At 36.5% G+C, this 18,675-nt stretch overlaps 1 protein-coding gene and 1 long non-coding RNA gene across 2 annotated transcripts in view; one reads left to right on the top strand and one right to left on the bottom strand.

Moving 5' to 3' along the window:
• Positions 1 to 573, bottom strand: part of LOC114678358 (uncharacterized) — a 32,092-nt gene extending 31,519 nt beyond the window's left edge. Inside the window, exon 1 of the long non-coding RNA XR_003729722.2 lies at positions 463 to 573. This is a non-coding gene — a long non-coding RNA (uncharacterized LOC114678358). The remainder of the gene's footprint in view (positions 1 to 462) is intronic.
• An 81-nt stretch (positions 574 to 654) lies between these two features.
• STPG2 (sperm tail PG-rich repeat containing 2) overlaps positions 655 to 18,675 on the top strand; it is a 547,712-nt gene continuing 529,691 nt past the window's right edge. Inside the window, exons 1-3 of the mRNA XM_078002688.1 lie at positions 655 to 1,095; positions 9,590 to 9,702; positions 15,358 to 15,522. Coding sequence (XP_077858814.1) covers positions 987 to 1,095; positions 9,590 to 9,702; positions 15,358 to 15,522 — 387 coding nt within the window. The 5' untranslated portion in view covers positions 655 to 986. The remainder of the gene's footprint in view (positions 1,096 to 9,589; positions 9,703 to 15,357; positions 15,523 to 18,675) is intronic.

Here is an 18,675-nt window from a genome sequence, read left to right as displayed (position 1 = left end):
AAAGAGATGAATCAATATTGTGGTTGCCTGGCATCCGACAAAAGCGGCAGTTTTCGCCACTTGCCCGGCTTCAGTTGGTGAGCTTTTCGCCTCCTTTCCTGGGGTCCCCATTTCTTTCTTTCTTTTTTCTTTTTTTTTCTTTTTTACCCTTATCTTCTTTGTGATTTTTTTTCTGGGCTCCCCATTTCTTGTCACCGCCCTAACCCCTGGGTTTGTCTTAGTTTGGACTATCTACGGGTTAAGATCAGAGGTGCTTTTCCTCTGTGAGTACGAGTGGAGTTGCAGTAGCATCCCGGGAGAACTTGCGGAACCCCAAGCTCTCTGCTTCATGCTACTGCTTTTTTCTTTCCTAGGTTCTGTTGAGTCGGGAAGCAGATCAAGGTCAAGTTAGTCCTCACCCTTCCTAACGCGTTTTTTAAGGTTCTTATGCACACTTAAAAAATTCAAGACCTAAGTAGTTACCGGGATCCCAAGAGCTACGACGTTTAGTCCTGCCTTCTTCAAGGTGCGCCGGGCTCCGGGTGGAGAGAGCTGTGGAAGGCTCACGGTTCACCGCGCATGCTCCGAGGGCTCGGCCCAGGGAGGCGCCTCTACCTAGCTCCTTAGAGACTGGGCCCGCCTCTTCCCCAGGCTTCCGGGCGGAGAGAAGTGGGCGGAGTCAGGGCCGGAAGCACCAGGGCGAGCATCTAATCCCTAATCCCCAATTTTGGTGGAGCGTGCCTGGCAAACTGGTGATTGTGTGAGACGTCTAATCTCTAGTCGCTCACCCCTCTACTTTACCACAGGGCTAGAAATCGATTTGAGGAAATCTGATACCAATGAGCGGGCGGGGAGACAACCCCAATGCTAATTTCTCTGTTTACAGAAGTTCTGTCCCGGCCTCCCCAGACTGGTGTCGGCTTCCTTTTTCTCCACACCTGTAGCCGCCTTGTTTTTATCGTTTTCGGCACCTGCCCTTCCCCAGCGCCCCCACCACCCCGAGCACTATGTATGATCGGGCTCCCCGCCTGCTCAAATTGGCTGAAGGTGGCAGCACTGAGGCCCATGTGGGTCCTGGATCCTACCAGGTACCTTTCCTGAAGCAGCAGGCGACAGGTAAGATGTAGGGAGAGGCAGATCTCCTGTGACAGGCATCCCATCTTCAGCCCGCTCCCCTTCTGCGTGTTTGTGAGTTAAACATAGAGCGGAATAGCACCATTTTGTAAATGTAACAAAACATGAAGTAGGCAGGGAAAACACTATACTTTTATTTTACAGTTGAGATTGGTGGTATCACTTGTCCCATTTCAAAAGGCTGGTGAGCATATGTCTAGGACTTTTGATTCGACAATAGTTGTTTACATCCTACTTTTGATTGTGCAGTTTAGGTCTAGGATGATTTCCTGGCTCTGTTGACTACATGAGTCCCCAAATCCTGTGCCCTTACCTCCCACTGTCTCATTGCTTTGTAATCCTGCCTGCCTCACACCTTTCCTCCCATTGACCGGAGACATTTATTTACTAAGATGCAGCTTATATTTCTATTTTGCAGTATTATTTAAAGATAGTTCCTTTTTTTTTTTTCCAGACAGATTTTTCTGACCATCCTTATCTTCTAACACACTTCAGGGGAGCCCCTTTTCTCCATATTCTGTAAAGAAAAGCTATATTTTTGACCAGTGAAGTGGGCAAAAATAAATACATCGATTTTGCTTTCTACTTTTTCTATTCTGATGATTTTCTGGAGCTTAATACCGTCCAAATGATAGTTTTTCTTAACTTGTATTTTCCCCATACCTACGCTATGTGTTTTCCAGCAAATGCCAGGATCCATTATTCTGTTACATGACTGATCAGATAAGGATTGGTTTAGGTTTCTTGGGGTGGAGTACAAATTTGACTTCTGTCAGTGTTTCACATGTTGAATTCTACTGCTTCACAGCATCTGATATCGCTATTCTTGCAGCTTATTCTATGTCTTTATTTTAATGGAGTTGGGCATTATAAGCATTAATTCCCCCAACAATAGTCATAGGTGGCTAACAATGACCACCTATGACACTTTGCAATCCTTCATTTTGACACAACTGACCACTTGCTTCTTGGAAACACTTCTTTCCAAAATGTAACATCATTTTCTCCTGTTTTTTTTTTTTCTTTCCAACTACTGTCTTGGAAGAGTGTCTGGGATGTGGTTGGGACCTAATAAACATTTGTTAAATGCTGAATCAGGGCAACATTTTCTCCCCCTCTCCAAGCAGTCCTTCATGGCCTTCTTTAAATGTTTTTATGTTTCTTGTTGATGAAAAGAGTCAAACTCTGTAAAATATTTTAAGAGATTTATTCGGAGCCAAATATGAGTGACCATGGCCTGTGACACAGCCCTCAGGAGGTCCTGAGAACATATGCCCAAGGTGGTTGGGGTACAGCTTGGTTTTATGTATTTCAGGGAGGCATGAGGCATGAATCAGATACACGTAATAAATAACATTGGTTTCGTTCAGAAAGGTGGGACAACTCAAAAGTGGGGGCTTCCAGGCTATAGGTAAATGTAAACATTTTCTGGTTGACAATTGGTTGAGTTTATCTGAAGACTGGCATCAAAAGGAATGTTCAGGTTAGATAAAGGATTGTGGAGACCAAGTTTTGTTGTGCAGAGGAATCGCTCAGATAGCAGACTTCAGAGAGAAAGCGCAGGTTGTAAAATGCTTCTTATCAGACCCAAAAGGGTTGCTGGCTCTTAGTTGATTATCTCCTGTGTCTGGAAAGGAAAGAAAATGAAGGGGAAAGGGAATTCTCTATAGAATGTTGATTTTTTCCCATGAGAGACTTTGCAGGGCAATTTCAAGGTATGGCAAGGAAATATATTTTTGGGTAAAACATTTTGACTTTCTTCCTTGTCTCATAATTTTATTCCAGAGTCAGATTGGAAAGTAAGTCGTGATATATAGGGTTAAATAAAACCCATCTGATGAGAATTTATAGTTTGTAAGGCATGACTCCCTAGACCCCTTAGATAGGAATTTGGGCAAGATAAAAAAAAAAATCAGAACTTAGTTCTCATTTGAAACATCTTTAAATGTTTATATACTGTACTTTCCATCCTTTGCTTGTTGCTTTTGTCATATGTACTTTCTCATTTGTGTTCATAGACTACTATCCATATTCTGATTCTGATGACTCCCAGAAGGAAATCTTAAGAGATATAGGTGATTTATGTCTCTTAAGATGAGCTTTCTCCTAATCTTTCGGCCTTCAACACTGCTAGTCACTTTTGTTTGTTTTTCTTTTCTTTTTAATTCTTTTTTTGTTGTTGTTGCTGTTGATGTCCTTGAGTCATAACCAGTTACTTTTTTGAACATCTCTACCTAGATAGTCTGGCATCAAAGTTTTAAGTGTCTGAGCTCATAATTTTTTCCAGCAATACCGGTCCCTTTTTGAAAATTCCCTATTAGTTTATGATAAACTTTTAAGTTTTGGAATTATTCTAGACTCTTTTCTCCCTGACTACTCCTGTTGATCATTAACACCTAATGATTCTATCTTCTCAGTGCCTCTTTGATTAGTTCCTCTTTTCCATTTAGCTGTCCTTGACTTAGTTCAAGCTCTCATTATTTCTATTTTGAATTAAACCTATAAAATATTACTTGTTTTTCCTTATTTCAGTCTTCAATCCATCTTCTATCTTGTGGCAAGAGTGATCTTTCTAAGATATATTACGTTATTTGTGAAAAAAAATCCTTTGTAACATCAAGGTTAAAATCTGAACTCCTTAACATGGTTTATAATGTTCTTCATGTTCTGGACCCTGACCTCATCTCCCACACCTCCACCTCCACCTGACCTACATTTCAGCAATTTCAACTTTACGGTTTTCTTAAGTTCATGCTCACTCACCTCTGTGCCTCTGTATCTGCTGATACTTTTGCCCAGTACACTGTTTTCTTTCTTCACTTGGCTAATTCCTATTTTTTCTTTGAGATTCAGCTAAGGTGAAGTTGTTCACGGGCTCTACTTTTTCTCAGGTTTTTCTTCTCTTACTCCTTAATGGCTTTTATAGCACTTTGATTCTATATTGTAATTAATGTTAACTTATCTGGCAGACCCACTAAAATGTGAGCTGCTTGAGGGCAATAACCATGATCTTTACTCCATTATTCCTAGTTTTTAGCTGAATACCATAACACGTAAGTTAAAAAACAAACAGTAATCTTGAAATAAAATTAAAACATAATGAGCCACATATAGCGTAATTTAAAACTCTTGTAACTTTGCTTAGAGAGAAGTGAGGAGCGTGTGGTAAAACCCTTTTACTGTTTTATAGGATTGTGTCTTGTTGATCTGTGAGATAAAGTATGAAATTCCATGCTGGGGAAATTTGAGCAGCTGCATCCTGTATGTTTTTTTAGCAATACTAAGAGAGAATATGCTGAAAATCAGTAGAAGGAACAGGTGTCTCTTTGGTGATTTCTCTGCTGGATTCTCTGGAAGATAATTTAAAAGGAGCTACCATCTCTTTCCTAGGTACATACTACCTCATCTACCTTTAGGACCAGTAACACATGGGACTATGCAGAAGTGTACAACTATTTTAGCTAAGGGTCAGGTTCATTTTGTGGAGCATGGTGTGAGAAGAACAGATGTAGGGGCTTTATATAACTTACTTGTTACTTTGAATTTCGCAAGAGGAAAATACCTTAGAGCCCTAGATACCGATACTCTTTATTCCCAACCTTTCTCCCCTAACTGCTGCTCTCCCGCTGTCCCCTCACTGTAGCCTGCTTGGCCAGGCGAGTCCTTCAGGATATTGGCTCTACATTTTCCTCAGGAAATTCTTTTTACCTTAATTGAAACTATTTCATTGGCTGTAGGCCATTTGATCAGGGAGACTCTCTTCTACCCAGGAATTGCAACCTGAGGGGACAGGACTAAGCTGTTTTTCTTTCTGCTTTCATGAGGTGGGAGAGATTGGATACTCAAATTCCAGATTAGTGAGAGCTATGCCTGATTTTCTCATGATTACCTGAGAAGCAAACATCTCTTATTAAAGTAAATATTCCCCAGAGACAACCAGCCTAGTATCATGTGATAAAAACATACTCCTTTTACTAATGTGACTACTCTTGGCATTATTGTGCCAGGGAGTATTTCATTGCTTTTTGGCTTATTTATATAATAAATATCAGCTGTATATATCTCTTGGTTCTCTATTAGTTAGCTAAGCTGGGTGCCATCATCTCCTAAAAATATTCTTTCCCAGATTTCTTTTTTGGTTGGGGAGTGGTTAGCTTTATTGGCCACAGAAGGATAAGTTGGCTATGGCCTCATACCTGTGCCTATGTGCTTATGTCAACAATGATAATTTTATCTTTTTAGCCTATCAGAATATAGCTGCATCAGGGAATGCAGTCTGTCTCTTTTAAAGTTTAGATAATAATATGTATGTGATTGCTGTATATGTTGTTGTCCTGAAGATGAGTACATGTTTCAAAGATCTAATTACTGCTTATATGTGAAAAATGTCCTTTTCTTTCTTTTGTGGCTGTAGTTGTGGCTATAGTATTTGTCCTTTAATCACATACTGCCCACTTTCTCTTTCAGCATAGACTGACTATTGCTTCATACCAGTTTGATTTATCTTTCTTTGTTGGTGCCTCAAACTCAATATATCCCAAACTGAACTCATTTCTTTCTTCTCAAATCTCTTCTTCTATATACTTAATTTCTTCTTTCTGTCAGTTTGATTTATAATTTGTAGTTGGCACTTCACATGTCAATATAGCCATATGTCCCATATCAAACTCTACCATCTCTAATTCCCCAGAACCCTCTTCTATATTTTATACCTTAATTATTGGCGGTGCTTTTTGTAGCATAATTGTCTATTTGTCAGGCTTACCAACTATTTGAGGGCAGGGTTTTATCTTATTCATTATTGTACCCTCACTGCCTGTCATACATGCATGTCTCCCATACATAATAGAACATTCACTATTACAGAATGGATGACTAGCTTAGAAGATCATTTGTTAATTGGTCACCCTCACTGTAAACATTAGGCACACAGTTATGAATAAATAAACAAGTAAGTTCCTTCTCATGGAGTGTATCATTATAAACATTTAAATTTTTTTGTAGTTTTACTTGTGCTCAATATTTCTTGTATACTTTTATTGACAAAAGATTCTATATAATTAATTTTGGAAAACTTCAATGAAGATTTTATGAGTGCCAGCTTTCTTGATTCTCTTTGTTGCCCAATTATTTCATATATGTATGTGTGTGTGTGTGTATCTATATATATATATATATATATTCTACCATTAATAGTATTAATAATACATTGAGTACATACCTAGTGTGTGTTTTTTTTTAACTTTTATATGAATTTCAGTACTCTCCAACTAATTTTACATTTGTTTAACGTAGATTCATTTAGGGGCCCTGCTGTGTTCTGATGCCAACTACCTCAGAAGTAGCGTGGGTTTCACTTTCTTAGTTTTCATATTTATCTCAGATTACCTTAATGTTCATATGAACCTAAACTTAAAACCCTTTTATTATGAGATAGAATACTTACATAGAAAACCACATAAAATATAAATGTAGACCTTAAAAAGAAGATATTCAGTTAAAAAATAGATTTGCCATCAGTGGGTACAGGAAACTAAAAACAAAAAGCAAAAAAAATGGAGATAGAACATTCCAAAAAGTTCTTTTTGGTATTTTTTATTTCAACATTTTCCTTCTCCCCTACAGTTAAACACTATCCTGATTATTATGGTAATAACTTCCTTGCTTTTCTTTATAGATTGTTAAATCCTGTTGATGAAATGACCCCTTTATCGTTATGAAATGTATCTTTTATCCCTGTTATTTCTTGTTCTAAAGCCAGCTTTGTCTGATTTTAATATAGGCACTGCAGCTTTTTGAATTCATGCATGCATGTTATAACTTTGTCCATCCTTTTAATTTCTGTTTTTATATCTTAAGAGAGTTACTTAGAGACAGCATAAAGTTTGGTCTTATTTATACAATCTGACAATCTCTGCCTTCTAATTGAGGTGTTTAGAACTTTTATAGTTAATTTCACTATCAATATCTTTGGGCTTTAATGTACTCTTTTGCTATTTGCTTTCCATTTATCTCATCTGTTCTTTTTCCTTTTTCCTTACTTTTGTTGCAGGAATAAAGGTTTTTAAAACATAATTCTTTTTTTATGTCCACTATTGGCTTATTTGCTATAACTCTCTTGTTTTATTTTTAAGTGGTTGCCTAGGGTTTACAATATGTATTTCTAATTTATTACAGTGTACCTTCAAATAATATTGCACCACTTCATATATAGTAAATAAACTTTACAGAGTATGCTTCCATTTCCCCCAGCTCACCCTTTGTACTATTGTGGTTATACATTTTACTTCTACATCTGCTATAATGCCTCAATAAATTGAGACTATTTTTGCTTTAAGCAATCTCAGACAGTCCTTTACTTATGATGATTCAACTTAACATTTGTTTAAATTTTGCACAATGGTGTGAAAGTAATATGCATTCAGTAGAAACCAACCTTCCAGTACCCACAAAACCATTCTATTTTTCACTTTCAGTACAGTATTCAATAAATTACATAAGATATTCAACATTTTATTATAAAATAGTCTTTATATTAGGTAATTTTGCCCAACTTTAGGCTAATGTGTTCTAAGCATGTTAAGGTAAACTAATCTATGCTATTATAAGTTAGGTATATTACATGCAGTTTCAATTTATGATATTTTCAAATTACAATTATTTTATTGGGAACTAACTCCATCACAAGTCATCGAGCATCTATATTTTTTAAAGGGATTAAGAATTGAGAAAAAATATATTTTATTAATCCACAAACATTTGTTATTCCATCCAGTGTATTTTTCATTCTGTAAGTTTGATTTGGGTCTTTTTTATACCTTCCCTTTATCTTGTCATCATGTTCATCTTTTCTCTACCTTGTTGAATATATAAAGAATATTTATAATAGATAGTGTTCTGTCTGCTGATTCCACCTTTTCATTTCTCAATCTGTTTCTTTTCATTGACTTTTCTCCTCTTTTTGGGTCATATTTTCCTGCATCTTGAAAGTACACTCTCTGGTAATTTGTATGATTCATTTTATATGTAGTTTGAGTGGGTATGTGTGTGTATTTATATGTGTATTTGGAATGAAATCTGGTTCTTGTTCTCTGGCTATTTACTCTGAGTAAGTAGAATGTTTCACTGGTGTCCTGCATTTCTCAGCTCTACCAGACAACTGTTGCCTTTTCAAAATGAACCTTGGCTTACTTTTAAGTATTTCTGGTCTTCTGGTCTTTGTAACTAATTTAAGGTCAGTCTGTCTTCTTTCCTCCCTTTCCCTTTCTTTTGCCTTTCCCTCTTCTCTTCCCTTCTTCTCTGATTTGGGATAACCAGCTAAAACCATCAGTCACTAAATTAATACCTAGAATTTTAACATCATCCATGAAGTTTTTCCTGATCATCTCAATGTAGATGAGAACTTCTCTTCTTTTTGAATTTGCATATGTCTTCCATTATGTCATTAGAGATGTTTTTCCTTGTTTAAAATCATTACAATACTTTTCTTAATGCTTCAAGATACTACTTTTTTAGAGGTAAGATCTATATTTTGCTCACCTCTTTTATGTTGCAATATCTAACACAAATAAATAATTCTTGACATTGGTTGCATTTTAATACATGTGGGCCTCAAAAGAAACACATTATTTTATTTTAAATAGAGTATCTTTTATTATTAGTCCAGATTAGCAAGATTTTTACTATATTATCACTATACATTCTTACAGTAGCACACATTTTCCTTTAGTATACAAGATTTAGAGTAAAAGTTTTGAATCTTCACTTGCATTCTTTTATTACCTATTTGAATATAGCTGCTGCTCTATCCTCTCCCTTCTCTTCTTTGATATCCACATTGCTTAAATTCTAATAATTTTTCCAATACAGATCTTGAATTTTTTAGAATCAGTTTTTCAGTATTCAAGTTTGTATTATCTTATGATTATTTGTTCCAAAGAAATTTGTGTCTTCTATTTGTGAACCTTTGTTTAGAGTCAGCCAATCAAGAAATATTTACTGATACCAACTATGTGCCTAGGCAAGGAGACATGATGAATGATCTGCTGTAAACCCACTTTAAATTATTTCTATCTAGGCTGTCTTTACAAGTTTATATAAGATGTTTTCTACAAATAATATATGCTATTTCAAAATATAAAACAATGGTCTTCTGAGGATGAAAATGTTTTATCAGCTAAATATAACTGCTATTTTCGTCCCCATCAAAAATGATTAGAAGACAAGAGGGTTTTATTTTCTTTAGTTTTTTTTGTTGTTCAATAAGTCTCAGGTCTTTAGGTTCTTATATTAATAAAAAATTCTTATCTTATATCAGATTTTAAAAAATGTAATAACTTCTCTGACTAGCCGTTAGTTCTGAAAATAAAGTTTTAACAATTGAGGATACTCATGATTATATATATTTTGAGTGTTTTTTTCCTGAAATCCTTGGACTCCTATCTTATCTGCTGTTCATATGATTTTATTTTTATAGGTAGTTATGCACCATTTCTTTCTTTGACTGCCAGAGAAAGTACTTTTACCATTGCCTCTAGCATTGAGAAAGCTGTTCCAGGTCCAGGACACTATAATGTTTCAGAAGCACAGGTAACTTTATAGTTACTATAATTGACTTAATAAAATAATGTTTTCTTGGGCCGGGCGCGGTGGCTCAAGCCTGTAATCCCAGCACTTTGGGAGGCCGAGACGGGTGGATCACGAGGTCAGGAGATTGAGACCATCCTAACATGGGCTAACATGGTGAAACCCCGTCTCCACTAAAAAATACAAAAAACTAGCCGGGCGAGGTGGTGGGCGCCTGTAGTCCCAGCTACTCAGGAGGCTGAGGCAGGAGAATGGCATAAGCCCGGGAGGCGGAGCTTGCAGTGAGCTGAGATCCGGCCACTGCACTCCAGCCTGGGCGACAGAGCGAGACTCCGTCTCAAAAAAAAAAAAAAAAAAAAAAATAATAATAATAATGTTTTCTTCCCTGAATAGATCAAATGTCATTTGTTATATTTTATTTTCTGCTCATATTGTCTTTTCCTTTCAAATTATATTTTATAATTTGAATAATAGAAAATAAATGTATTCGATGTTGGTTGCATGATTGGGTTGGATGTTTTTCATTATTCTACATACTCTATAAGACACAAAACATTGTTACATGCTGTATGGTCCTTGAGAATGAGAGAATAGGACTCTTGAATGAATTATTGCCCATGGAAGTTGTGCAGATAGTCAAAATGTGTAGAAGAGGAATTGCAGTAGAGTGAAAGAATTGGTTTTTGTGCCATGCTTTAAAGCTATAGCCATTGCCATTGTCTCATCTGTCTCCTGTTTCTGCACAGTCTCAAGAGTCTGTGACCAGATTATCTTCAATGGTTCATTTATGTTTAGAAATAGTAGATATAACTCTGATATCTTCATAGTCATGAGTATCACCTTTTGCCGTTTTCACATAAATTTTGCCTTTATATGTATTGGCTGCTAGCTGATCCCAGCAGAACCTTTAACTCACCTGTTGGAGGCGCAGATAAAGTCCTTGTTGAAGTGATCGATATAGATGCAGATGGAAGTTTGATTTGTATGATCATAGAGCCTATGGTAATGGCTTTTAAATTATCAAAATTTGAAAAGTTCTTCTCTTTTCACAGGATTTTACTTTTTGTTCAACTTGTTAGTGTTTTTGTAAAATAAATCATTAAAGTTATTTTTATACATCTACTCTTTAAACATAGAAATTCTGATCTTTTAAAAATAGTAATCAAGTAGTGAATTGCCTATTTAAAAATAAAATTTGACTCAATTTTTAAAAGAAGACCTCCTTTGTATGTTTCTTAAAAGCTGAGTGAAGTTGAATAAGGTGCCCACTAGAGACAGGCTCTGTGAACAGTGACTGTGAACAATTGGACATGTGAAAAGGGCTATTTGTAGATCAATGACTTAAAATCTTAGCTGATCAATCAGACGCCAGCCACTGTTATCATAACTCATCTTTTTGAAATGATTGCACTGTAATTGTTTACAGGAATCTTTATGATGTAATTTTACCCAAATTAATTGGATATTCGTCAATTGGTAATTTTCAGATTCTGGAAAATCCAGATATGTAGCATGGAGAGCCCTGGAAGATTCCACCCAAATGTTTGCTCTCTAATAAACAATGTTTAAAGTTAATCTGAACATAAAACCAAGCTGTTGCTAATAAGTCTTAATAATTTTTTCTGGAAATGACCAAAATGTTATTTGTGAAAATAATTATCAATAAACAACCTTGAAGGGTTTGCTTTTCCCCTTCAATATGAATGCCAACATTTTTTTTTTTTTTTTTCAGTTCATTTCAGGGGTAAAATTTTTTCTAAGGGCTTTTATTCTTGCTCTACAGCTTTGGGAATTCCCATCTCTGATTTCTTCTTTAAAACAGAGTTTTCTTGCACTCTCTCAAAGTTCTCCAAGTACAGCAAATTTCAGTTTTGAGTTTCAAGTTAAAACTGACAACTATAATTGCTATCTGCTCTTGCTATCCCCTTTTACTAGAACTATGTCTTCAGTCAAAGGGTGAACTTTCTTAGCTTGCATTTAAAAACTATTTTCTGATAATAATTAATGTTTATCAAGTAGAAATTAATTGTAAAGTGCTTCTTTTATATATCAGAAGGTTTTTTTCTTCTCCATTTTAGTGTAACATAAAAGGAGGCCATAGTCTACAAAACCGGGAGAAACGTTTTAAGAAGTTTATTTCAGATAATCCAGGACCAGCAAGCTATAATCAGTCTTATCCTAAAACACAAGATATCATGAACAGAAAAGTATTAGAGACCAGAGAGCATCTTCAGTCAGTACGTTTCTATTTTAAATTATACTTGTAATGACATTTTTTTAAGTTAAAATAGTCAAGGTTTAATATTTTATGTGATATTAAGTACATTTAAAAAGCCTTCCTATAAAAATTAGATTTGTTAGTATTTATATTTTAGTTATTTTATAAGTAAATAAACTTTAGTTTTTAACTGTATTCATGTCTAACTTCATATTTGCTCCTAATAAATCTATAGTCACTTTCAATATCTGTGGTAAATAAAAAGTAAGGGAGATTTTACAAACTACCTGAGTGGTTTACCTATGTATAGAGGAAACTCTGTGTTAAGTACTGTTAATAATATATTTCCTTCCTGGTGGCAAGGAAGGAAAAAATATAAATAAAATAAGTTAAAAATATGATTCCTGAGATAAAAAAGCTTAAAATTTAGATGGGAGATAGACAAATAGGTAGCTGTTAATTCAAGACAAGATGTGACAGTTGCTAAATGAATGATCATGTAATGAAATGCCATAGGAATTTAAAGGTGGATTACTGTATTATGTGAAGGCATAATTTATGGAAGATTTATAGAGGTTTTGACATGACATTGAAGAACAGAGTTGGAATATGGATTCCAAACTGGAGTGTTACATGAGTGAAGATACAGAAGTGAGATTTTTATGGAAGATAATGAGAAGGTTATTTTAACTGAAATGAAGAATTTCTTTGAAATAAATACTATTATCGAGCAGATTTGGTCACTGTTTGTTTAGAGTGGTTCCCTTCTCTTGTCATAACTTTCATGTAGCTCATATTACATTTTAATCAGTTTTTTGTTTAGGAAGATATATTTTAAGGCTAAGTACTTAGTTGAATAATATCAGTGCAATGACATTGAGGTTAAATTTTGTAAGCATATTTAAATATCAGATATTTCGTGTGTGGGGACAAAGTAAATGTTCATTTACTTTGGGGGTTTATCAAATATTTTTTTGAGTGACTATATGGCCATACATATAATGCTAGATGTTGGTAGTACATAGAAAATATTATTGCTTCCTGAGATGTATAATTTTAACAGGAAAATAATGAATGAAATTCAGTATAATACTGTTAATGAAATGCTATTTTAGAGCCATAATACAGTGTTCGGTAGTAGCTCAAAGTAGAGAGTCTTTGGAGGGAATAGGGGAGACAAATTGGACCTGATCTTGAAGAAGGATTCACCGAGTAGTTAAAAGGAATGGGAAAAAATATTTTTCCCCACTTTATGTGCAGAAAAATCCACATGAATAAAGAAACTGAAGTGTTTGATAGTATGATATATTACCGGAAAGAACAAAATTCTTTGGAATGTTTGGAGTACAGAAGTGAAGGGAGAGTTGTAGGAATAGAGAATGGAGGTAGGGGCTATGTTTTGGAAAGTCTTGACATCACACAAATACTTTTTAAATGTACTGAAAGGAGGGAAAGCCATTCAATGGTTTCTTATTTTAATTTGGTAATTAATCTCATAGGTATTACTGAAACTACTTAAAGGTTGTCTTTAATTTGATAAAAGATAAAATTCTGGCTGGGTGTGGTGGCTTACACCTGTAATTCCAGCACTTTGGAAGGCCGGGGAGGTGGGGGCAGATCACTTGAGGCCAGGAGTTTGAGACTGGCCAGGCCAACATGGTGAAACCCACTCTCTACTAAAAAAATACAAAAATTAGCCAGGCATAGTGGCACACTCCTGTAATCCCAGGTACTTGGGAGGCTAAGGCATGAGAATCGCTTGAACCCGGGAGGCAGAGGTTGCAGTGAGCCAAGATCATGCCACTGTACTCCAGCCTGGGCAACACAGTGAGACTTTTCCCCCACCCCCCTCCCAAATTATATTAAGAAAGAAAAACGGCTGGACACAGTGGCTCATGCCTGTGATCCCAGCACTTTGGGAGGCCGAGGTGGGCGGATCACCTGAGGTCAGGAGTTCGAGACCAGCTTGGCCAACATGGTGAAACCCCATCTCTACTGAAAATACAAAAAAATTAGCCAGGTGTGGTGGCATGTGCCTGTGATCCCAGCTACTCAGGAGGCTGAGGCAGGAGAATTGCTTGAACTCGGGAGGTGGAGGTTGCATTGAGCAGAGATCATGCCACTGTACTCCAGCCTGGGCAACAAGAGCAAAAACTCTGTCTCAGATAAAAAGAAAAAGAAAATTTGCTACTGAGAGTATGTTTATAACATAATTGTACATGGGCACATGAATATGCAACTATAGCATTAATTTATTCATACAGAAACTTCAGGAATCAATATATTCTTAATAATTTCAGTTTCCCAATAACTAAGTCCTTTATATGCCAGTACTTTTAGTTGATATATCTTATATTAATATTTGTAATGTATGTTATACCTTCATTTTTTAATTTAAATTATAAAATATTTTACATTAAACCAAATTTTGATAAAAGGATAATCACCCTAAAACTCCTGACTCTAACATTAATTTTCTGTTAATTTTTGCATAGCGTCTTTTGGTGTTAAATTATATATGTATGTGACTTTATACATTTATATATGATTTCACATAGCTATATTCATAATTCACTTTTATATTTTGCTATTTCCATTTAGCATTACATCATAGACATTTTCCTGCTATATAGCTTGCATACTTAGGATATTTATACAAGACTCAGGAAATGTGGAAGCAAAAGTCAGGAGCTGGGAATGAATGAAGCCAGAAAGTATTACTGAAAAATGCAAAGTTTGTTTTTGCATAGCAGATAGTGTAATAGCATGATTGTTGATGTGAATAGGATTGCCTGTTTTTAGAATTAGTAATGATGGTTTTACTAAGCAAGATAAGTAACTGACCCAAATGAGAAAAAATCTTTGCTTCTTATGATGACTTTACTAGTTACCTATTATATTATATTCTACTCTAAATTTAATAGAAATACATTCTCTTGGTTTATAGTATGAAGCAACAGGCTTGAATTCACTCCTTTAAATTACTTTTACAAAACAAACATTTTTGGCCAGGCACAGTGGCTCATGACTGTAATCCCAGCACTTTGGGAGGCCGAGGCTGGCAGATCATTTGAGGTCAGGAGTTCAAGACCAGCCTGGCCATCATGGCAAAACCCCATCTCTACTAAAAATACAAAAATTAGCCAAGCATAGTGGTGCACGCCTGTAGTCCCAGCTACTTGGGCGGGTGAGGTCGTGGGGAGAATCGCTTGAACCCGGGAGACAGAGGTTGCTGTGAGCCAAGTTGTACCAGTGCACTCCAGCCTGCATGACAGAGTGAGACCCTATCTCAAAAAAATAATAACAGTCATTTTTGTTTTATATCATGAAACTCATTAAATCAATATTTAATAGTTGCGTTTTAGTAACTTTTAATATTTGGTTCTTCATTCCCCTTCCTCTTGCCTTGGAATAAATAATATAAAATGTTTTCCTTGTAGAAAATTTCAAGAGCACCTACACTTACCAGAAGTGTTGATGTTCCTTCAATTCCTTCTTATGGAAAGTCATATGGTTATCATATTAATGATGATGGCAGTATTATAAAATGTTTTCCACCTGCTAGTGACAGTACCCTTGGTCCAGCGTATTACAAACCTCAATTTGTAAGTATAATGTATTTCATATTGACAATTGGAAAATTGTTTATGATTTACATATGGGTTTCTTTTTTTTCTGGCTTATTTCTCCAAGAAAAAATGATTACACGTTTTAGTTAATGTAGCACTAATTGTGGTAACAAATAGACCCCCAAATTTTAGTGGTTTAATACAGTAGAATTTTTTTTCCTCATTCATATGGGCATGCTTATTAAGTGACTTTCCTTCATGTTGAGATCCAGGGACACAGGATTATTCCAGTTGTGTTTCTGTCATCCTCTAGGGACTTGTTGTCATCTGTATCCCACTGGCAGAAGAGGATGAGGAATTATGCATTGGAAGTTTTTGTAGGCCAGGCTTGCAGCTATAGCCGGTCACATGGCCATACTTAACTGCCAGGGAGGATGGGAAATACAGTCTGTGTATCTCAGAAGAAGAAATGGGAGTAAATTATTAGGAGTCTCTGCCACAATGAATAATCATAAATAATACATAGATATTCTTTTTCTGAATTTGAAAAGAAAAAATAACATTTTATTTTTAAAAGAATTTGAATCTGAGAATGTAAACATCATTTATTCCAGAAGTGATTATTTAAAAAATAAGGAGCTTCTCTTTGACTGAAATATCAGTTATAATGTAGCTAATTCATTTCATCCAGAGTTTTAATTTCAAACCTGACCAGACTTGTCAAGATATTGTTGAGACAGTTGAAATGTATGTGTTATCCATGAATACAGACAATGAATATAGATGGTATGTCTGGTTTTACTCAATTATAAGACAGAAATACATAGTACTTTGAACCTATGATACTTTTATACTTTAATGAGGTATAGAAGAAGTAATTCTAGTGAGGAAATTTCTAAAAGTAAGTATAGATTTAAAGAAAGGCTGAAGAGACATCTTGGGCAAAGAAAAGGCATTCTCAGTATTTATCTTGATCTTTATTCCCAGTATTCTATAGTTATTTGTTGTTATATGACTCCATCTTTGGGCTTAGATGTAAGCACCTTCAAAAACTATTTGGTTTGTGGCAGTAAGTACACTGGGAAGTTTTGGGGGTTTTAGATCCTTTGAAGCATTAACATCTTTTTTCTTAAAATATTTTAATTGTAACATATATCAAACACATAGATAGTATGAAAATAATAATGGATACCTATGCACCCATCACACAGATAAAACACATGTTAAAATTTCATCACATTACAATTAGCTTTATTTTAAAAGAAATATGTTACTAAGATGTTTGCCCCATTTTCCTGTCTTCATTCCTCACCCTTTGCCACAATAATTAAACCTTTATTACATATTCATATATGAATAATAATATATATTGTTTTATGATTTTAAAAATTTAAATAAATATTATCTGGTGTATATGTTGCTTGGTTTTTTGCTTACTGTTATATTTTCCAGATTTAACCATATGAATATATTAGATCTAATTCATTCATTGTTCCCAGTTAGATAAGTTTCTTTTTAAAAAATAATTTAATATTTTGAAATAGTTTCAGACTTACAGAAAAACTATAATAATCTTATCCTTCACTCACATCCTGCAGGTGTTAACATTTTATCACATTTGTTGTATCATTTTTTTCTCCCCATGTATTTATATTATTATTTTTATTAAATTATCTGAGAGTACATTTTGGACATGACGCCTCTTTACCCCTAAGTAGTTCAGTGTAAGTGTTCTAATAACAAGACATTCTCAGAACACTAGCCAAAGATGGCCGATTAGAAGTAGCTGTGGTCTGTGGCTCTCACTGAGAAGAATGAAAATGGCAAGTGAATTCACCTTCAACTAAGGTATCCAGGTTTCTCATTGGGACTGACTAGGCGGTTGGTACAACCCACAGAGAGTGAGGAAAAGCAGAGTGGGTTGATGATGGCCCACCTGGGAGCAGCATGGGGCAAGGGGAGTTCCCTTCCCTAGCCGAAGGAGGCAGTGAGTGATCGTGTTATCCTGTCCAGGAACTACACTTTTCCCATGGATATTTGAAACTCATGGACCAGGAGATCCCCTCGTGAGCCCACGCCACCAGGGCCTTGGATCCCCAAGCACAGAGCTGTGCAGGCTGTTGGGGTCACTCAGGTTGGCGGCCACTCAGGCATGTGGCCACTTGGGCAGGCACTGAGATGCAGGAGTTGTTTTTCATGCTCTGGCCCCGGGAATTCCGGTGAGGCAGGAGATCGTCCACTCCTGTAGGAAGGGGACTGAAGCCAGGGATCCAAAGCAGCATCATTCAGTGGGCCCCACTCCCATGGAACCTCACTAGCTAAGACCCATTGGCTTGGAATCCCTGCTGGTCAGCAGCAGCAGGCTGGAGACTGCCTAAGATGACTGAGTTCCCCAGGGGAGGGGTGGCTGCCATCTCTGCAGCTCCAGTTGGCTGTTTTCTTCTGCCAGTGCCAAAGAGACTGAGTGGTTTGTACTGGGAGGAATTCCCCACACCATGGCACAGTGGGTGTGGCAGACTGTGGCCAGACTGCTTTAAGTGGGACCCTGAGCCATCCCTCATCACCAGGCAGGGCCTCCCCATGGGAATTTCAGCAACTCCAGCCAGGGGTTTATGGACAGAACTCTGATCTTCCTGGGACAAAGCCCCTGGTAGAAGGCGCAGCCACAGTCTCTGCAGTACACTCTATGTAGTCTTTCCTGCCAGCTGGTCCTGGAGAGTCTGGACAGTCTAGAGAAGGGGGATTTGTCCCAGTTCAGCACACCTGCTCTGCCGAGGAGCAGCCAGACTGCTTCTTTAAGCAGGTCCCTGATCTTGCTCCTCCTGTCTAGGTGAGTCCTCCCAATAGGGGTTACTAGACACCTTATGTAGGAGTGTTCCAGCTGGCATCAGGTTGGTGCCCCTCTGGGACAGAGCTTCTAGAGGAAGAAGCAGGCTGCCATCTTTGCTGTTTTGCAGTCTCCGCTCATGATGCCTCCAGGTGGGGGAGGAACCTAGGCAAATAGGGTGTGAACCCCCAGAAAACTGCAGCAGCCCTACAGAGGAGGCCCCTGATGTTAAGAGAAAAACAAACAGCAACAACAACAACATCAACAAAAAAGACCCTACAAAAAACCCCATCCAAAGGTCCAGCAGCCTCAAAGATCAAAAGAAGAAAAGCCTACAAAGATAAGAAAGAGTCAATGCAAAA

The sequence above is a fragment of the Macaca mulatta genome, chromosome 5 (genome assembly GCF_049350105.2).
Source record: "Macaca mulatta isolate MMU2019108-1 chromosome 5, T2T-MMU8v2.0, whole genome shotgun sequence".
Classification (NCBI taxonomy): domain Eukaryota; kingdom Metazoa; phylum Chordata; class Mammalia; order Primates; family Cercopithecidae; genus Macaca; species Macaca mulatta.
The sequence above is the reverse complement of the archived record's forward strand: the minus strand, read 5'-3'. Positions and strand labels throughout refer to the sequence as shown.